The sequence below is a fragment of the Squalius cephalus genome (genome assembly GCF_949319135.1).
Source record: "Squalius cephalus genome assembly, chromosome: 25".
NCBI lineage: Eukaryota > Metazoa > Chordata > Actinopteri > Cypriniformes > Leuciscidae > Squalius > Squalius cephalus.
The window spans coordinates 14,147,884-14,163,937 of record NC_137146.1 but is presented as its reverse complement, the minus strand read 5'-3'; the positions used below and the strand labels follow the sequence as shown (position 1 = coordinate 14,163,937).

At 35.6% G+C, this 16,054-nt stretch overlaps 3 protein-coding genes across 3 annotated transcripts in view; 1 reads left to right on the top strand and 2 right to left on the bottom strand.

Moving 5' to 3' along the window:
* Window positions 1-4,490, bottom strand: part of mtrr (5-methyltetrahydrofolate-homocysteine methyltransferase reductase) — a 24,005-nt gene extending 19,515 nt beyond the window's left edge. Inside the window, exons 1-6 of the mRNA XM_079863296.1 lie at window positions 4,259-4,490; window positions 1,759-1,912; window positions 1,509-1,662; window positions 1,316-1,433; window positions 849-1,227; window positions 395-508 (exon numbers count right to left, since the gene is read on the bottom strand). Of these exons, the coding sequence (XP_079719422.1) occupies window positions 395-508; window positions 849-1,227; window positions 1,316-1,433; window positions 1,509-1,662; window positions 1,759-1,902 (909 nt within the window). The 5' untranslated portion in view covers window positions 1,903-1,912; window positions 4,259-4,490. The remainder of the gene's footprint in view (window positions 1-394; window positions 509-848; window positions 1,228-1,315; window positions 1,434-1,508; window positions 1,663-1,758; window positions 1,913-4,258) is intronic.
* Window positions 4,491-4,520: 30 nt separating this feature from the next.
* cct5 (chaperonin containing TCP1, subunit 5 (epsilon)) lies at window positions 4,521-10,639 on the top strand. The gene is made up of 11 exons (XM_079863206.1): window positions 4,521-4,933; window positions 5,421-5,481; window positions 5,559-5,723; window positions 6,896-7,094; window positions 7,192-7,384; window positions 7,468-7,617; window positions 8,058-8,177; window positions 9,080-9,265; window positions 9,379-9,516; window positions 9,596-9,776; window positions 10,400-10,639. The coding sequence occupies exons 1-11, from the start codon at window positions 4,829-4,831 to the stop codon at window positions 10,525-10,527; spliced, it is 1,626 nt and encodes a 541-aa protein (XP_079719332.1). The 5' UTR covers window positions 4,521-4,828; the 3' UTR covers window positions 10,528-10,639.
* Window positions 9,678-13,670, bottom strand: cmbl (carboxymethylenebutenolidase homolog (Pseudomonas)). The gene is made up of 6 exons (XM_079863207.1): window positions 13,383-13,670; window positions 12,111-12,322; window positions 11,926-12,033; window positions 11,695-11,837; window positions 11,497-11,588; window positions 9,678-10,998 (listed from the first exon to the last, which is right to left on the bottom strand). The coding sequence occupies exons 2-6, from the start codon at window positions 12,320-12,322 to the stop codon at window positions 10,819-10,821; spliced, it is 735 nt and encodes a 244-aa protein (XP_079719333.1). The 5' UTR covers window positions 13,383-13,670; the 3' UTR covers window positions 9,678-10,818.
* Window positions 13,671-16,054: the final 2,384 nt, after the last annotated feature.

The window sequence follows — 16,054 nt, the reverse complement described above, 5'->3', positions numbered from 1 at the left end:
CTTTTGTCATCTAACGCTCAATGAAAGGTAATCTTAAAAAAAATAAATTAAAAAAAACTGTTAAATGTAATCTTTAGCAAATTCCAAAAATGATTCATAATAATGTTGTGATGCCTAAATTCACTTGTGGCATTTAAAATGAATGATTTTAGTTTTTAGTGTACTTAAGCAAATTATTTAGGCAATTTAGAATAGAATTTTATTATTATTTATTAATTTATCGGTATTAAATGTATTCTATACATGTTTTTGTTATCGTCATAATTATAAACAATTATACATAAATACAAATAATTTGTTTATTATTAAAATAATTATCAGCTCATTTATATCAGCCAGAATTTTAATATTGGTGCATCACTACATAAATAAACATGAATGAATATGAACTCACCGAAATATCAAGCTCCAGTAAGATGGAAGATTTCACTGCATCATCTTGAGTTAATTGAACTGCTTTTGAAATGGACACTTCTTGATAACCGTCTTTACCAGATGGGACTGTCTCCTGTGAACGGAGGATTTTTATTAGCACAATAATAGACACAGTTAAAGAAATTATATTTCATATCATTCCTATATCTATATCAGACAGTGGTTTTCAACCTTTTTGACTCAAATGCCCCCCATTGTCCAACACAATTATTCAAAGTGGATCCCAATCCCAGTGGATTATTCATAAAATACATATGTTCCTAAATCCATGCTTACATAAATTGTTACAATGATTTTACGCAAATGGTAACAGAAACAGAATCTCTGAATTCTGTCTTTCATGAAAAAAGACCCATGGTATTTAAGATTAATCTCTATACTCTATAAATGTTGATTTTCCATGAAGTCCATACCCCTTCAGTTGACGCCTGCTCCAAAACAACCTCAAGATATGAAGAGGGAAGTGCAGGAACTTTAAGAACGGACTCTGACAACGGTGGAACAGATTGCTTCAGAGATGCAACCAACGTGGTAGAGTGAGTCTCTGCATCACTGCTGTCAGATGTAACAGTTTTCTCATTTTGTGAGTGTACTTCACTCAGCTTCAAAAGATGAAGATCAACTTCTAGATCTGACTTGTTTTTTTCCTGGCCGGATGCATTTTTATGATTATTGTCCTGTGTACAGTCACTACGGGCTGCGTCCGTTTGATTTGAAGCAGACATGCCGGAGAATGTTTTTTTCAGAGCGTCCCAGAGTCCCTCAATCCAAGGATCCACCACTACTTCAAGTCTGGAAAGAAAAGAGTCCCAGAGTTTGACCAGGCAATATATCAGAAAATCGAAACTTTTTTATATTGTTATTCAACATTCATGCTTACCCAGTGCCGTCATCTGCATGCCCAGTGGCATAGAAATGTTTAGCACCAAGTCGCTGCAGAAGGCTGTCAATGGTCTTGCCTCCGTTGCAGAAATTTGCATAGTTTGTATCTCCTAGAGCTGCATATATAACAGCATTAAAAAAAAGTGCTGATGGGTAGAGCTCCCGCTTGCACAACAGAAAGACCATCTTACCTAACAGTGCATAACGCAGATGGGAGAGGTGGTCGTGCGGCAGAGATTTATTCTTGATCTTTCTCACAAACTTCTGAGCAGTGTCTGGAGGATCACCATCACCGGTTGTGGAAACCACAAAAACAACTGGGCGGATTTCACTGTCCACGTTGTACTGGGGATGCATGGGAATGCACAAGTTGCATCAGTCAGTTCTGATATGTGACTGTCCCAGATTTGATATCCATGAAAGTAATGGTAAGAAACATACCTTATCCTGGTTGCTCAAACAGCTGATGTCAGCTGTTAATCCATACTCAGCTGCTTGTTCGCAGATCTCTTCAGCTATTGACTGAGCCTGACCGCGCTGAGATCCATACAGTATCAAGAAGCGAGCAGCAACTTCACACGGCATATTATCATAGCTGGATAAAAGGAGTTAAGATGTTGAAAATCATTTCTGCATGTTGTGAAAATACTCTTATTAAAGGGGTGGTATAATGCCCTTTTCACAAGATGTAAAATAAGTCTCTGATGTCCCTAGAGTGTGTATGTGAAGTTTTAGCTCAAAATACCCCACAGATATTTTTATATAGCATGTTAAAGTTGTCACTTTTTGAGGGTGAGCAAAAACACACCGTTTTTTTGTGTCTGTTCCTTTAATTGCAAATGTGCTGCTGTTCCCGGCACAGCGGGCGGAGCTTCAACAGCTTGTGTTCTTTTACCTCACACAGACATGCACTGAACATTTCAAACACTTTTAGCCTTTTATGTTCAAACCGGAGTCAGACAATGATGGAGAGACTCAAGAAGAAGTGACATCATGTAGACAACATTTCTGAATGGTTAGTTGGTGAATTTATGTAGCTTATGTGTAGTTATCTTCTAGTCATTGATTAGCATATTCTGTCTTGATAATCTATAAATTGCATTCCCAGGGGTGGGGTTTATGTAAATTTCAGGGTTAGTGATGTCACTAACCCGGGAGGAATGTTGTGTAGTCCCTTGTTGTAGTCCTTAAAAAAACGATTTCTGTAAAAGGAAATATCTCCCTTTGCTTTAAACTTTGAGCGTTGTAACTTTGCAGATGTTGTTTATGCTCAAACAGCAACATTACACACTAACTAAAATGAAAAAAGTGAAATCATAATCAACCACCCCTTTAAAAAAAAAAGGTACAAAAGCGGTCACTGGGGCAGTACTCTTTCAAAAAGTTCACCTTTGTACCTTATTTACCCCTAAAGTGTGCATAAAAGTAGCTAATGGTAGATATTACAACCTTTTGAAAGGGTACCGTCTCAAAAGACTATATATGATCCAATTCTATGGTTTAAAGTATCAGGACATAAAGAAATCATCTGGTGTTAGCAGGTCTTAAAATGAGGTAAATACAACCTCAAATGAACAGCAACACATGACATATTACACAGTGTCATTATTTATTTAACAAAAATAAAGCCAAAATGGAGAAGCCATGTGTGACAAGCTAAGCACACCCAATGATTCAGTTGCTTTTAGAGACACTTTTAGCAGCAATAACTTGAAGTAATCATTTTCTGTTTGACTTTGTCAGTCTCTCACATCGTTCTGGAGGAATTTTGACCCGCGCTTCTTTACAACGTTGCTTCATTTCTTTGAGGTTTCCGGGCATTTGTTTATGCACAGCTCTCTGAAGTTCCTGGCACAGAATTTCAATCGGGTTGAGGTCTGGATTTTGACTGGGCCAGTGCAACACCTTGATTCTTTTCTTTTTCAGTCCTTCTGTTGTAGATTTGCTGGTGGTGCTTGTGTGATCATTGTCCGATTCGATTGCATGACCCAATTTCGGTCAAGCTTTAGCTGTCGGACAGATGGCCTCACATTTGGCTTTACAATACTTTGGTATACAGAGAGGAGTTCATGGTCGACTCAAAGACTGCTATAGAGTCTATAGAGTCTGAGGTTCAGTTCTTGGGTTTTCCGCAATTTCTCTGAGCATTGCATGGTCTGACATTGGGGTAAATTTGCTGGGACGTCCACACCTGGGAAGATTGGCAACTGTCTTGAATGTTTTACACTTGTGAATAATCTTCCTTACTGTACAATAATTGACATCAAATTGTTTGGAAATGGCCGTAAAACGCTTCCCAGATTGATGGCAACAATTGCTTGTCTAGATCATTGCTGATGGCATTGTGTTAATCTTAATACACACCTGAATGCTTCAGACCAGCAAACTGACAAAACTTCTGGTCAAACTTCTGATCACACTTGCTGATGATCAATTAATCAAAGCCATTTGATTACCCTCTTCATTCCTATGGAAGCAGTAGGTGTGTCACACATGGCTTCTCCATTTTGGCCTAGTTTTTGTTAACTAAATAATGATACGGTGTAATGGCATATGTTGTTGTTGATCTGAGGTTGTATTTACCTCATTTTAAGATCTGCCAAGAACCAGATAATTTTTTTTATGTCCTGATACTTAAAACTATAGAATTCAATAGGGTGTCTTTTCTTTTTCACATGACTATATTTATATATACATACATATGTTTATGGAGCAAAAACATAATCTTTCACATGTGTAAACTGGAATTAAACAGCTAAGTTCATGTAACTATTTACATAAACCATGTGAAAATGCCAAAGAAATCAAAACAGTCAGCTATTTCAAGTTGACAGTGCTATGTTAAATACATCAACAACTCTTTTAGACTATCCAATCATCGAAACAAATGTCAGTCACAAATATCAAATGTGAGCGGTGGAATTGAATTAATAGAATTTACCTTGAATTTACAAATGACAACTCCAACTGCGTCTTCGGCCGAGAAACATACTGAATTCCTCACTTTCATGCTTTCATAAGTATGGACTGGTGGAGCAGATAACCGGAAACCACGTTACTGTGGACTCGCACATGGCCTTGCAGAAATAAACTATTTGTAAATAAAAGATATACTAGTCAACAATAAACCTCAATATTTCTAGTCAATCTGTATGGAATATAAATCTGTGGCTGAGCTCGCGTTATTTGTTTGGGGTTATCGCGATAGTAGGATGAACCATTATTAAAATGCTTAAATTTGGCAGATATGTTCCTTTCTTTTTCTTTCATAAATTATTTTCTGAAGTGTTTTAAACTTTATATAATTACTGACTCGATGACGCTTACATAATTTACCCAAAAATGCCGTTGATGATATGACACCCTCCACTTGGTTTGGTCCGTCCCGCCCCAAGATTCTTCCAGAACTAGCCGGCAGATCCACGCGTCGAGGTGCACGGCTAGAGGATCAAACCTCCTTATATAAAATCATTTCAAAAAGCTGTGCATTCCTCTAGGGTGGAGATTAAAAATGTCCGCCATGGGGACCCTTGCGTTCGATGAATATGGAAGGCCTTTCCTCATCATAAAGGACCAGGAAAAGAAATCTCGCTTGACTGGCCTGGAAGCCCTGAAGGTATAAAAGCTAACGGGCTAGCGGGCTCTCTAAGCTCTTTTGACGGTTCATTTAATCATAACTATAATCCAGAAAACTACAAACCGTTTCATGTTTTAAACTTATTGGTTGCACTGTGCTTTTGTAATCTGACATGGAGAGAATGAATTCCTTTATTGCGTATTCTATTGTCTTCTGCGTTCAATAATGTGCCTCATGTCTAGCAGCGGATGGTCCATGTGCTTCCTCTTAACTGCGTTGAGTCATGATGCGCAATCAGGGAGACTTTAAGAAATATTGTTTTTAGCTACGAGAAAGCTGTTAATGTACCTTGACTTTACTTTTATGCAAACTGCTTATTGTGCTTATTACTCTTTAAGAATCCTATCAAGATTATTGTTGTTTGTGACGCACCTTACTGTCTGTCAGAACAATATGAGATCATGCAGTATCAGATTGAATCTGTAATGTGCATATATTTTATTCTATTATTATTCGTCCATTTCAGTCTCACATCATGGCAGCAAAAGCAGTTGCAGGCACCCTGAAAACATCACTGGGGCCAAATGGTAAGTCCTCGGTTCTGCATACAAGTTTATGGTCAATTCCTTGCTGTTTTCTTAATGCGGATTAATACTGTTTACAGGGCTTGACAAGATGATGGTGGATAGGGATGGTGAGGTGACCGTGACCAATGATGGTGCAACGATTCTCAGCATGATGGATGTCGAACATCAGATTGCCAAGCTCATGGTTGAACTCTCCAAGTCTCAAGATGATGAAATTGGAGATGGAACCACTGGCGTTGTTGGTGAGTCTGCGTTTCTTTTAGTCCTCCCTCCTCCCCTGACTAAACATAATAACCAGCTGAGCTATCTGCACATAGGTTGCAGAATTTGCCTTTTTAATGCTTGTCATTGATCAAACTTCACATATTTCCCACTGCATGATTGTTTATTACATATTTTGGTTTATTTAATAATGCTTTGATGTACTATTTGTGACGTATATCCGAGTAAAACGGCTTCTCGAACAAATAAAACATGTTGGGTGGGATTTTGTCCATCAGGAATTAATTGGATGGTTGTGGTTTGCTATTGCGGTGATGTCATGTGAGTGACAGGTTGCCCCATGCCAGTAAACGCATCAATAAAGAGAAGAGAAGAGATGTCACTGCAAGAGGGAGGGGAGGGCAAGTTATTTTGATAAAAGATAATCAGGGCAATTCATTAAAAAAAACAGATAAATGTTCACAGATAAAATATACTGCAATCTTTCATAAAATAAGGACGGTTAATTTTGATTTCATGGTGATTTTAATAATTTTATTCTGCAAGGATGCATTAAATTGATCAGAAGTGACAAAGACATTTATAAAATTTATATACAAGACATTGACAAAAGATTTCCATTTCAAATAAATGCTGTTCTTTGAAACTTTTATATTCTTTAAAGAAATCTTAAAAAAAAAAAAAAATCCTTTTCAGTTTTGCACAAAAATATTGATCGGCACAACTGTTTTCAGTTGATAAATGTTTCTTCTGCAGCAAATCAGCATATTAGAATGATCATGTGACACTGGAGTACTGGCTTCTGACAATTCAGCTTTGCCATCACAGAAATAAATTGCATCTTAAAAGATATGAAAATAGTCATTTTTAATTATTACAATTTTAATGTTTATACTGCATTTATCAAATAAATGCAGCCTTGGTGAGAATAAGAGACTTCTTTCAAAAACATTTGGGGGGAAAAAAGACCTACCGAGCCTAGACTTTTGAATGATGTTTTTTTTTTTTTTTTTTTTTTTTTAAGATAATCTAAAATTTGATATGTAGCTTATAGCTAGACATACATGAAATCTATAGTAGTAGACATCTTTAAATGTAATATGTTGAAGTTTATCTCAAGAGTGCTATATTGTAGTATGTTTCTTGTTTCATTAGTGTAGCTTTATAGTCTAATGTGTGTTTGCCCCTGTAGTCTTGGCAGGAGCTCTTCTGGAACAGGCTGAGCAGCTGTTAGACAGAGGCATTCACCCCATCAGGATCGCCGATGGTTATGACCAGGCCGCAAAGATTGCCATCCAGGAGCTTGACAAAATCGGGGATAGTTTCCCAGTGGATCCCAACAACACAGAGCCTCTTATTCAGACAGCCATGACCACGCTAGGGTCCAAAGTGTGAGTGTGTCTGTTACTAGTTTTTTAAATTAACAGTTTATTACTGAGAGTATTGTAAGGGATTATCATCAATGTATTCACTTTTTTTGGTTCGTAGGATCAACCGGTGCCACAGACAGATGGCAGAGATTGCTGTCAATGCCATCTTGACAGTTGCAGACATGGAGAGGAAGGATGTCGACTTTGAGCTCATCAAAGTGGAAGGAAAGGTCGGTGGTAAACTAGAGGACACTCAGCTTATCAAAGGTGTCGTTGTGGACAAAGAGTTCAGTCACCCTCAGATGCCCAAGGTTTGTGTTCACTGTTAATAATCATTCCTGGTTGCATATGCATATGGACTTCATTAATAAGTATGTTTTATATATTCCTCCAGGTACTGAAAGACACAAAAATCGCCATCCTCACCTGCCCGTTTGAGCCGCCCAAGCCCAAAACCAAGCATAAGCTTGACGTGACCTCAGTGGAGGACTATAAAGCTCTGCAGAATTATGAGAAGGAGAAGTTTGCAGAAATGATTCGACAGGTCTGTATATTGCTTGTTCTGTTTGCTTACTTGCTTAAGAAGTAGTAAAGAGATTGTTTTAATTCAATATATTTGTATTTAATATTGTATATTTTTTAATATATATTTATTTTTTCTAAAGCTATAAAATAAAATGTAATGGCAGTTTTATTCTACATTGACAGATTAAAGTGCCTTAAAGACATCTTATCAGTTTCTTTGTTTTTAAGATTTTTTTGATTTTTCTTTTTAACATAATTGTAAAAAAATGCAAACAATAGCAATAATGATGTTTTCTCAATCTGCATGACAACCCTCTTCAGTATAGAGTTATTTAGAGCTACAAATTGAATATTCCATATGTATTGCATCCTCGGTTTGATTTTAATGATAAATGTATCATTGATCATACAATTTAATTAGGTTTTTTTTTTTTTTCTCTTCCAACACGTCTTCTAAAGGTCAAGGATACTGGGGCTAATCTTGCCATTTGCCAGTGGGGATTTGACGACGAGGCCAATCACTTGCTCCTGCAGAATGAGCTTCCTGCCGTCCGCTGGGTCGGTGGACCTGAGATTGAGGTTTGTAAAAACTACACTGCAATACACTACTGTTTCAAAGTTTGGGGTCAGTATGTTTGAACATTAAAATGCATTAAACAGTAACAGTAATATTGTGAAATATAACAATGCAAAATAACTTTTAACACATTTTAAAATGTAATTTATTCCTGTAATGCAAAGCTGAATTTTCAGCATCATTACTCCAGTCTTCAGTGTCACATGATCCCTCAGAAATCATTCTAATATTCTGATTTGGTTCTCCAGTAACATTTCTTATCAATGGTAAAACAATTGTGCTACTTAAAGTCAGCATGAAATCAAAATGGACCCTATTTACTTTGTTAGCACACATTACTAGTCTTGTGGTAAACAATTCATCTGTGCAAGTTAGTCCAAAAACAAAACTATTTGTCGTCTTTAATACAAATCTGAAATTGTGCTTTCCTTCTCTGATGAACCAGATCCAATGACAGCAAGATGAATGGAACACATACTTTTTTAGATTCAATCAATTCCCAGCCGAAAAAAAGAGCCATGCCCTCTTTTCTCATTCAATATTCCATTTCCCTCTGAAAATGTCACATTACTGAAGTAAAGTCAATCACAGCTTCCAGTTCACAGTAACTTTAATATTTTTGTTGACATTGATTTTTTTTATATATAAATATATTTTTCATTAAGTATAAAGTTCAAGACTGCAGCACTTCTTTAAAACAAATCTTTTGTAACATTATAAATGTCTTTAGAGTCACTTTTGCCAAATAATAGTACAGTCTTGGGTATTAAAAGTGTACCTTTCAAAGAAAAACTTTTGAACGCTCGGATATCTCACAACATTGTCTTCAGCTTTATCACTGATGGGTTACTAATGTCTGTTGAGAGTATGAACAAACTATGAGACTTTATACAAACATTTCCAGCTCATCGCCATTGCTACTGGAGGACGTATCGTACCCCGATTCAGCGAGCTGACCCCGGAGAAGTTGGGCGCTGCTGGGTTGGTGAAGGAAATTTGCTTTGGGACCACTAAAGACAAAATGCTGGTTATTGAGGAGTGCAAGAACTCCAGAGCCGTGACGATCTTCATCCGTGGAGGGAACAAAATGGTAAAGAGTTTTAAGTGCTAAATTGGGCTTTTGCCTCCTCAAGATATTAAATTAGTTTTCGTATCCTGGTTACAAATTTGCAATCCCCTCGCCTATTCATCTGAATCATTTAGATTATCGAAGAGGCCAAGAGAGCTCTTCATGATGCTCTGTGCGTCATCCGTAACCTTGTGAAGGATAACCGCATCGTGTACGGTGGAGGTGCCTCGGAGATCGCCTGCGCTCTTGCGGTCAACCTGGCAGCTGATAAGGTATTTTTGCCGTTATCTGTACTCTACATTCTGAGGTTTTTGTTAAGCATATTTCTAAAACACTCTGCTTGGATTCCAGTGCCCCTCTCTGGAACAGTACGCTATGAGAGCGTTCGCTGACGCTCTTGAGGTCATCCCTATGGCACTCGCCGAGAACAGTGGTTTGAACCCTATTCAGACGATGACAGAGGTCAGAGCTCGACAAGTCAAGGAAATCAACTCTGCACTTGGAATTGACTGCCTACATTTATCAACAAATGGTATGAACTTCTTTAATATACTTCTTACAATAATCATCAACAGAATAGGCAAATGTAAGAAAAACAAAGAAAATAGTTATATTATTAGTAGTGCTTGTGCAACAGTTAAAAAAAAGCCATTTAGATTTAAGTAAGATTTTGAAATTATTTTTGAAAAGTCTTTGATTAAAAAAGACAGTAGAAATGGTAATATTGTGAAATAACAATTTAAAACAACAGTTTTCTATCCAGTTTTCAGTGTCACATGATCCTGCAGAAATCATTCTAATATGCTAATTTGATGATCAAGAAACATTTTTTTATCAATATTGAAAACAGTTGTGCCACTTATTATTTTTGTGGAAATACATGATACAAAATGTTATTTTTTCCCAGGATTTATTGATTAGAAAGTTATGAGCATTATGAATTTACACTAAAAATCTTTGCTGTCACTTTTGATCAATTTAATGCATCTTTGCTGAATAAAAGTATTCATTTTATTTAAAAAAAATATTACTGGCCCCAAACTTTTGAAACAGTAGTGTAGTGTTTTTTATTATTATTATTATTATGTAATTGGTTCAGTCTTAAACTGATACATAAAATATATTTGGCCTTAAATTTGACTTAAATCTTTACAGACATGAAGAAACAGCATGTGATCGAGACCCTCATTGGAAAGAAACAACAGATTTCTCTGGCCACTCAAGTAGTCAAGATGATTCTGAAGATTGATGATGTCAGGGGCCCCGGCGAGCCTGAAGACTGAGCGACGCGCTACGGTCCCAAGCACTTCTAAAGGAATGTCGAACCTGTACTGTTATTTATCATTTGATGCAGTTCAATGTAGTACCGAAGTGATCATTAAACTTTTGTTTTCAGATTTGTTTCTTGGTTGTCATTGACATTAGATTTTTGAATCTTAGTAGGAAAAAAAGTGCCATATTAAAAATATACATGCAGAACTGCAAAAGCTTTCAAGTTAATGTCATCAGATTTATTGCTTTTTATCATTAGAAAATGTTTAACCTTCACCTCAGTCATTTTAACCTGTTGCAGTTTACATGTACTTCTTCAACCAGTTGATCATATCTTTCCTGGCTTCCTCGATGTAGGGTTTATCATCGGGGTTAATGTCTTCTCTCTTGCGATGGACAAACCCATGTGTCTGATTAGGGAAGATTTTCACTTGGAAGTCAGCAGTGCACTTTTCCTTCAGTCTTGTCTCTAGTGTGGTCACCTTGGTTAAAAGTTAGAGAACAATAAACATCATTAAATTATTGTTTGACAGGTGTACGGCCCTGAAATAGGTTACTTTATTAATCCAGTGACTTCATAATACATTTATCCCCATTTATTGTTTCTCATTCTTAAGAGATAAAATGCAAATAAATCTGTATTAGACTAAATACTCAAGGATAATTTTAAAGAGAATTGTAATCTGATTATACTTAAATTGAGCTGTTTGGCCTGAAATGTGTTTGGTGCAAATCTAATAAAGCTAATTTTCCATGTCACATCCTTGTTGAGGCAGCAATAAATCAGAACTATGATGGAACATATATTTCTTAATATTGCCAATGTTGAAAACATATTTTTGTTCAGGATTCTTTAAAAAATAAATACTATTTTTTTTTTTTTTTTTTTTTAAGTTACTGACCCTAAGCTTTTGAACACAGTTTAAGTCTTAAAAGAAATGTGCTCTTCATATATATATCGTAAAATGACCTCAGCTTACCTGATCAAGAGGTATGACTGCATCATTTTCTGCAAATATGAAGAGGGTTGGACTCTTGAGGTCAAACCTGTCTTCCCGCTCTCTAACGATACCTGGGTTAAATGAATGTATATCTACAGTTGCTAGGATTGCAGACAGCATATTGACACATACTTTATGTATCCTTGACTGTTTATATAGATGCAACAAATACATTACCATAGACTGAGACGCCAGCTTTAATTTCTTGGTACTGAAGAGCGATGTAGTGTGTCGCAACACCACCCCAACAGAAACCCACAACACCTATATGCTTTGCACCACACTGCTCCTTCAGGTACCTCAATACAACATCCACTTCCCTGGGAAAACAACAAGACTGTTTAGTCTTTCCTTTGAATGCATGGTCAAGTGCATCAGATAAGAGCAGTTAGTTCATTGAACTTGTACTTTTTGATGTCTGTAGGTTTTTTGTCTTCTAGCCACTGCTGAAATGTTGACCAGTCGTGAGATGGGCTCCACGCCTCTTTTCCAACATAGAAATCTGGACATATAGCACTGCAAATGCAAAATAATCAAGTAAGAACAGGGATTTCTGAACAATTTTAATATTTATAACATTAGAAAACATTTACATGTATCCATTGGCTGAGAGCATGTCAGCCATGTATCTGGTGTTTGGAAGCTGCCATCCATAAATATCTTGAATTACAATAACGGCCTTTTCTGATGCTTGAGGCTTCACTACATAAGCTTTAATGTGCTCGATTTGAACTTCCTCTCCAAGACCTTCATATTCAATCGTATCCCCGATATCACATGGACAGGGCTTTGCTTCGTTTGCCATCTGTTCATAAAAGAAAAACAGGGTATGAACCTATTCAATCCCAAATTTCCCAATGCATTTCATTCCTCGAAACAAACTGTTTGTGACAGTATGTGGTTTATTCTATTTCAAACAATACAGTAATATTTTAAATCTAAAAGGCAATTGTGAGGAAAAAAGAAATGATAAACACGGAATATCTTCACATTTACTTGATTTAACTTAATGTAACTTTTTTTTTTCTTTATACTGTGATCCATTAAGTGATAAACAATTGTGCATTATGTTTACTTTACAGTGATCGTGATTTATATGAGATGGAGCAATCTACAGGCTAGGCTACATTAATAATATACCCTTTAGATAGGCTATTATATATCAAATATGGTAACTGTATTTGTATTATTTCATGTTTATTTGCTTCCTTTTGTGGAACTTTGACAAAGATAGATTCTTACAGATGAGCAAACTGTAATTACCCAGCTAACCACCATGTTTGGTTCCCAGAAGCAAGTTTTTTTTCTAACCAAAAGTTAGTTTTTGGTTATAAAATATATCCTAAAAACAGAACGTTCTGTTCAGGTTCTCTTTAGGTTGTCGCAAAAACTCTGCATCGTTCTGCCTAGTTTAGTTTTTAGTTCCAAACCCCAGGCCAGAGAACATTTCTAGACCATTATTATTTGGTTCCCAAAAAAATGCCAAACGGGAAATATGCTTACGTTTGCTGTGTAAACAACACGAAATAAAAACAGTTTGCACTTCATTTTAAAGTCGACAACTCCGTGCAAAATAAATCAACACATCTTTCTAGACTCTTCAAAACAATTTGGCCACAAATGTTACGTTATAAAAAGGTTCAAAATCAATAGTTTTGGAACAAATGAAATCCGCCGCATTCTGCAAAAGAAAGACGTGAATGAATCACGTGATTAAACTTTGTGACTCCATTCAAAGTTCTCAAAGCAACATATGACACACAACACAACAAACATTCGGTAAAGTTGCACTTAATGCAGATATCGACAACAACACAGGCCGCATTCAACATTGGTTTTTGCTTTACATTTTGAAATGCACTTACCGCACCGCTGAACCGAGAAACGTCGAATTTATTTGAAAGGTTAAAATCTGATTCTTATATCGATGAACACAAGACTGCAGTGTTTGTCCCTTTAAGCAACGCCCACTATTTCATATATGGCGCTCGCGTCTTACTTTGTTCATCATGAGTTAGCAAAATTATATCAGTTGAAAGTAAATGGATGGGTAGCCTATGTTTTAAAGTGTTATATATTATATATTTATTGCGTATCGATTCGTGCACTGAGGACGTAGCCCTATATTTAGAGTTCCGGGTCATATCTGTCCCCACAGCAAACAGAAAGCTTGATTATGATAATATGAATTGTAGACATGTGTAACAATGTATAAAGAAGAGCATGTAGGCTTATTGTTTAATGCTGTTTTATTAACTGTTTGTTTATTTATTTATGTATTATTATTTCACACAAAAAAGCCTATAGCACAAAATATTTTACAACAACAATACAATGTGAAAATAACACTGCCATTGCATAATGTAATCTGCATTTTACAGATCCATAAATATAAAACTAAATAGGCCTATACCTATTCTACCTTCTACTGTATGACTGGTGTATCGTAATTCTGAACATGCCTGGAGATTGACATGATTGTCAAATTAAAGATTTTTTTTATCACATTTCCAGCATGTTATATTATAAAAATGCAAAATAATAAAACTTATATAAAGCAAGGCTGATAGTAGGATCCTCTAAAAAAAAAAAAAAAAAAAACCTTAAGCTATTTTTGAAACAATTGTTGTTTTTGTTTGTTTGTTTTTGATAGAGGTTCCTATAAAAGGTATTACTCGTTTTGTTCCAAATCAATCCATGGATCATAATCTGAGTTATAATGTATCCATCTAATAATAAATTGTAACTGATTTGCCATGTAATAAATTAGAACATTTGGAGCATCTAGGTAACCTATTTTTGCAAAGTGGACAGACTGATTCTAGCTTTTGTATTTTTCCAATAAAAATCACATTTTAATGATTGAAACCCCGTAGGTTTAAATGGGATCATTGAAAATAAAGAATTAATTTGAGGCAGGATTTTAATTTTGACAGTTGCTATCCACGAAAGAGAGCCAAGTAATTACAGCTTTTTAAATCAATCCTCATTTTAGTTAATATTGGGGTAAAACTTAACTGAACCATTTCTGAAAGTTGTGGAGAAATTAATACACTCAGGTTTTTAATGTCACCCCTAGAAATTAATAAGTATTGGACCTGGGCTACTGCCGAAAGTATTGTTGATTTTGTCCAATTTATAGTAGAATCAGAAATCTGAGGAAACTAATATTGCCTGTATTTGATTGTGTTGTGATATATTGATACGGTTGAAAAGCCTTCTTAAATTACTTGAGGAGTGGCGGCCTTTGATGAATCCAGTTTGATTATGGATAATTGTGGAAATTATTGTATCCAACAATGCAACTGCTTTAGAGATCATTTTAATGTCTGTGTTTATTCAATATAGTGGCCGATTGCAGGCAAGCTGGGATCTTTATCCAGTATAGTCTTATTAAAGCAGTATTCAAGTGAGGCAAGGTATACCTTTGGCTTTTATTTCTGTAACCTTTCTAAAAAATAAAAAAATATGATATTCTAAAAATGTTTTATAAATTCTACCACAGGAAACCCATCTGGCCCTGGTGTTTTATAATTTGGTATTTTTAATGCATTGTGTAGTTCCGGTAAAGTTAAAGGTGACTCTAAATAGTCGGCTTGTTCTTTTGTTAAGCTTGGAAGATTTCTTTTATCTAAAAATAACTGGATATCTGTTAAATCTGGGTTATTTTTGAAGAATATAAATTGCAATAAAAGGATTGAAAATGTATTTGAAGTTTTATTTCCTCTGATGACTGTGCATTCTTCCCAGTGGAATCAATCATAGCAGTTATAATTGATTTGCTAAAAATTGACCAGATTTGTTATTATATTCATTATATCAAGCCTTTGCATCATAAGCATGTAGAGCATTTTCTTTATGGCTATTTATCTCACTTAATTGCCCTGTGGTATAACAAATTAATTTCTAAAGTTCTAAATATTTGGTGTATTATCTCAGTTGCATGCATAACTAAATGAAACAACGTCTCTGTTGTAAGTGTCCCACCAGAGGGCGTACTGTAACCGTTTTTTGTGAAGTTTACCATACATTCAGGATTCATTTGGTAAGGGTAAACGACACGTTAAAGGTAGATAACTTTATAATAATTATATTATAATATTATATTTAATATAATACAGTGGTTTAATAATACCGCATTGAAGCTATTAATTGACTGATTAAATTGTATTTAAAACAGTGGTATACTATTATTTATGTTACCATTGTTGCTGTTTTATGAATTGGTTTGTGTTTAATAATTGTTTGACCCTTTGAATTTTGCAGACAAGCCAATAAAATGCCTGTGATGAATACAGATATGTTATGGAAACAAGTGCCTAAATAGAAGTTAAAATATCCTGAGAAATATTGAATAGAGTACTAATAAATAATCAATAATATTAGTGCAGTGTAATAGTAAAGGCTTTAGGCTATATCCCTTACGTGTGAATGAAGTGCACTCAAAAGGCACCGCTGGGATTCGAACCCAGGATCTCCTGTTTACTAGACAGGCGCTTTAACCAACTAAGCCACGGCGCCACGAGCGCGATTAGCA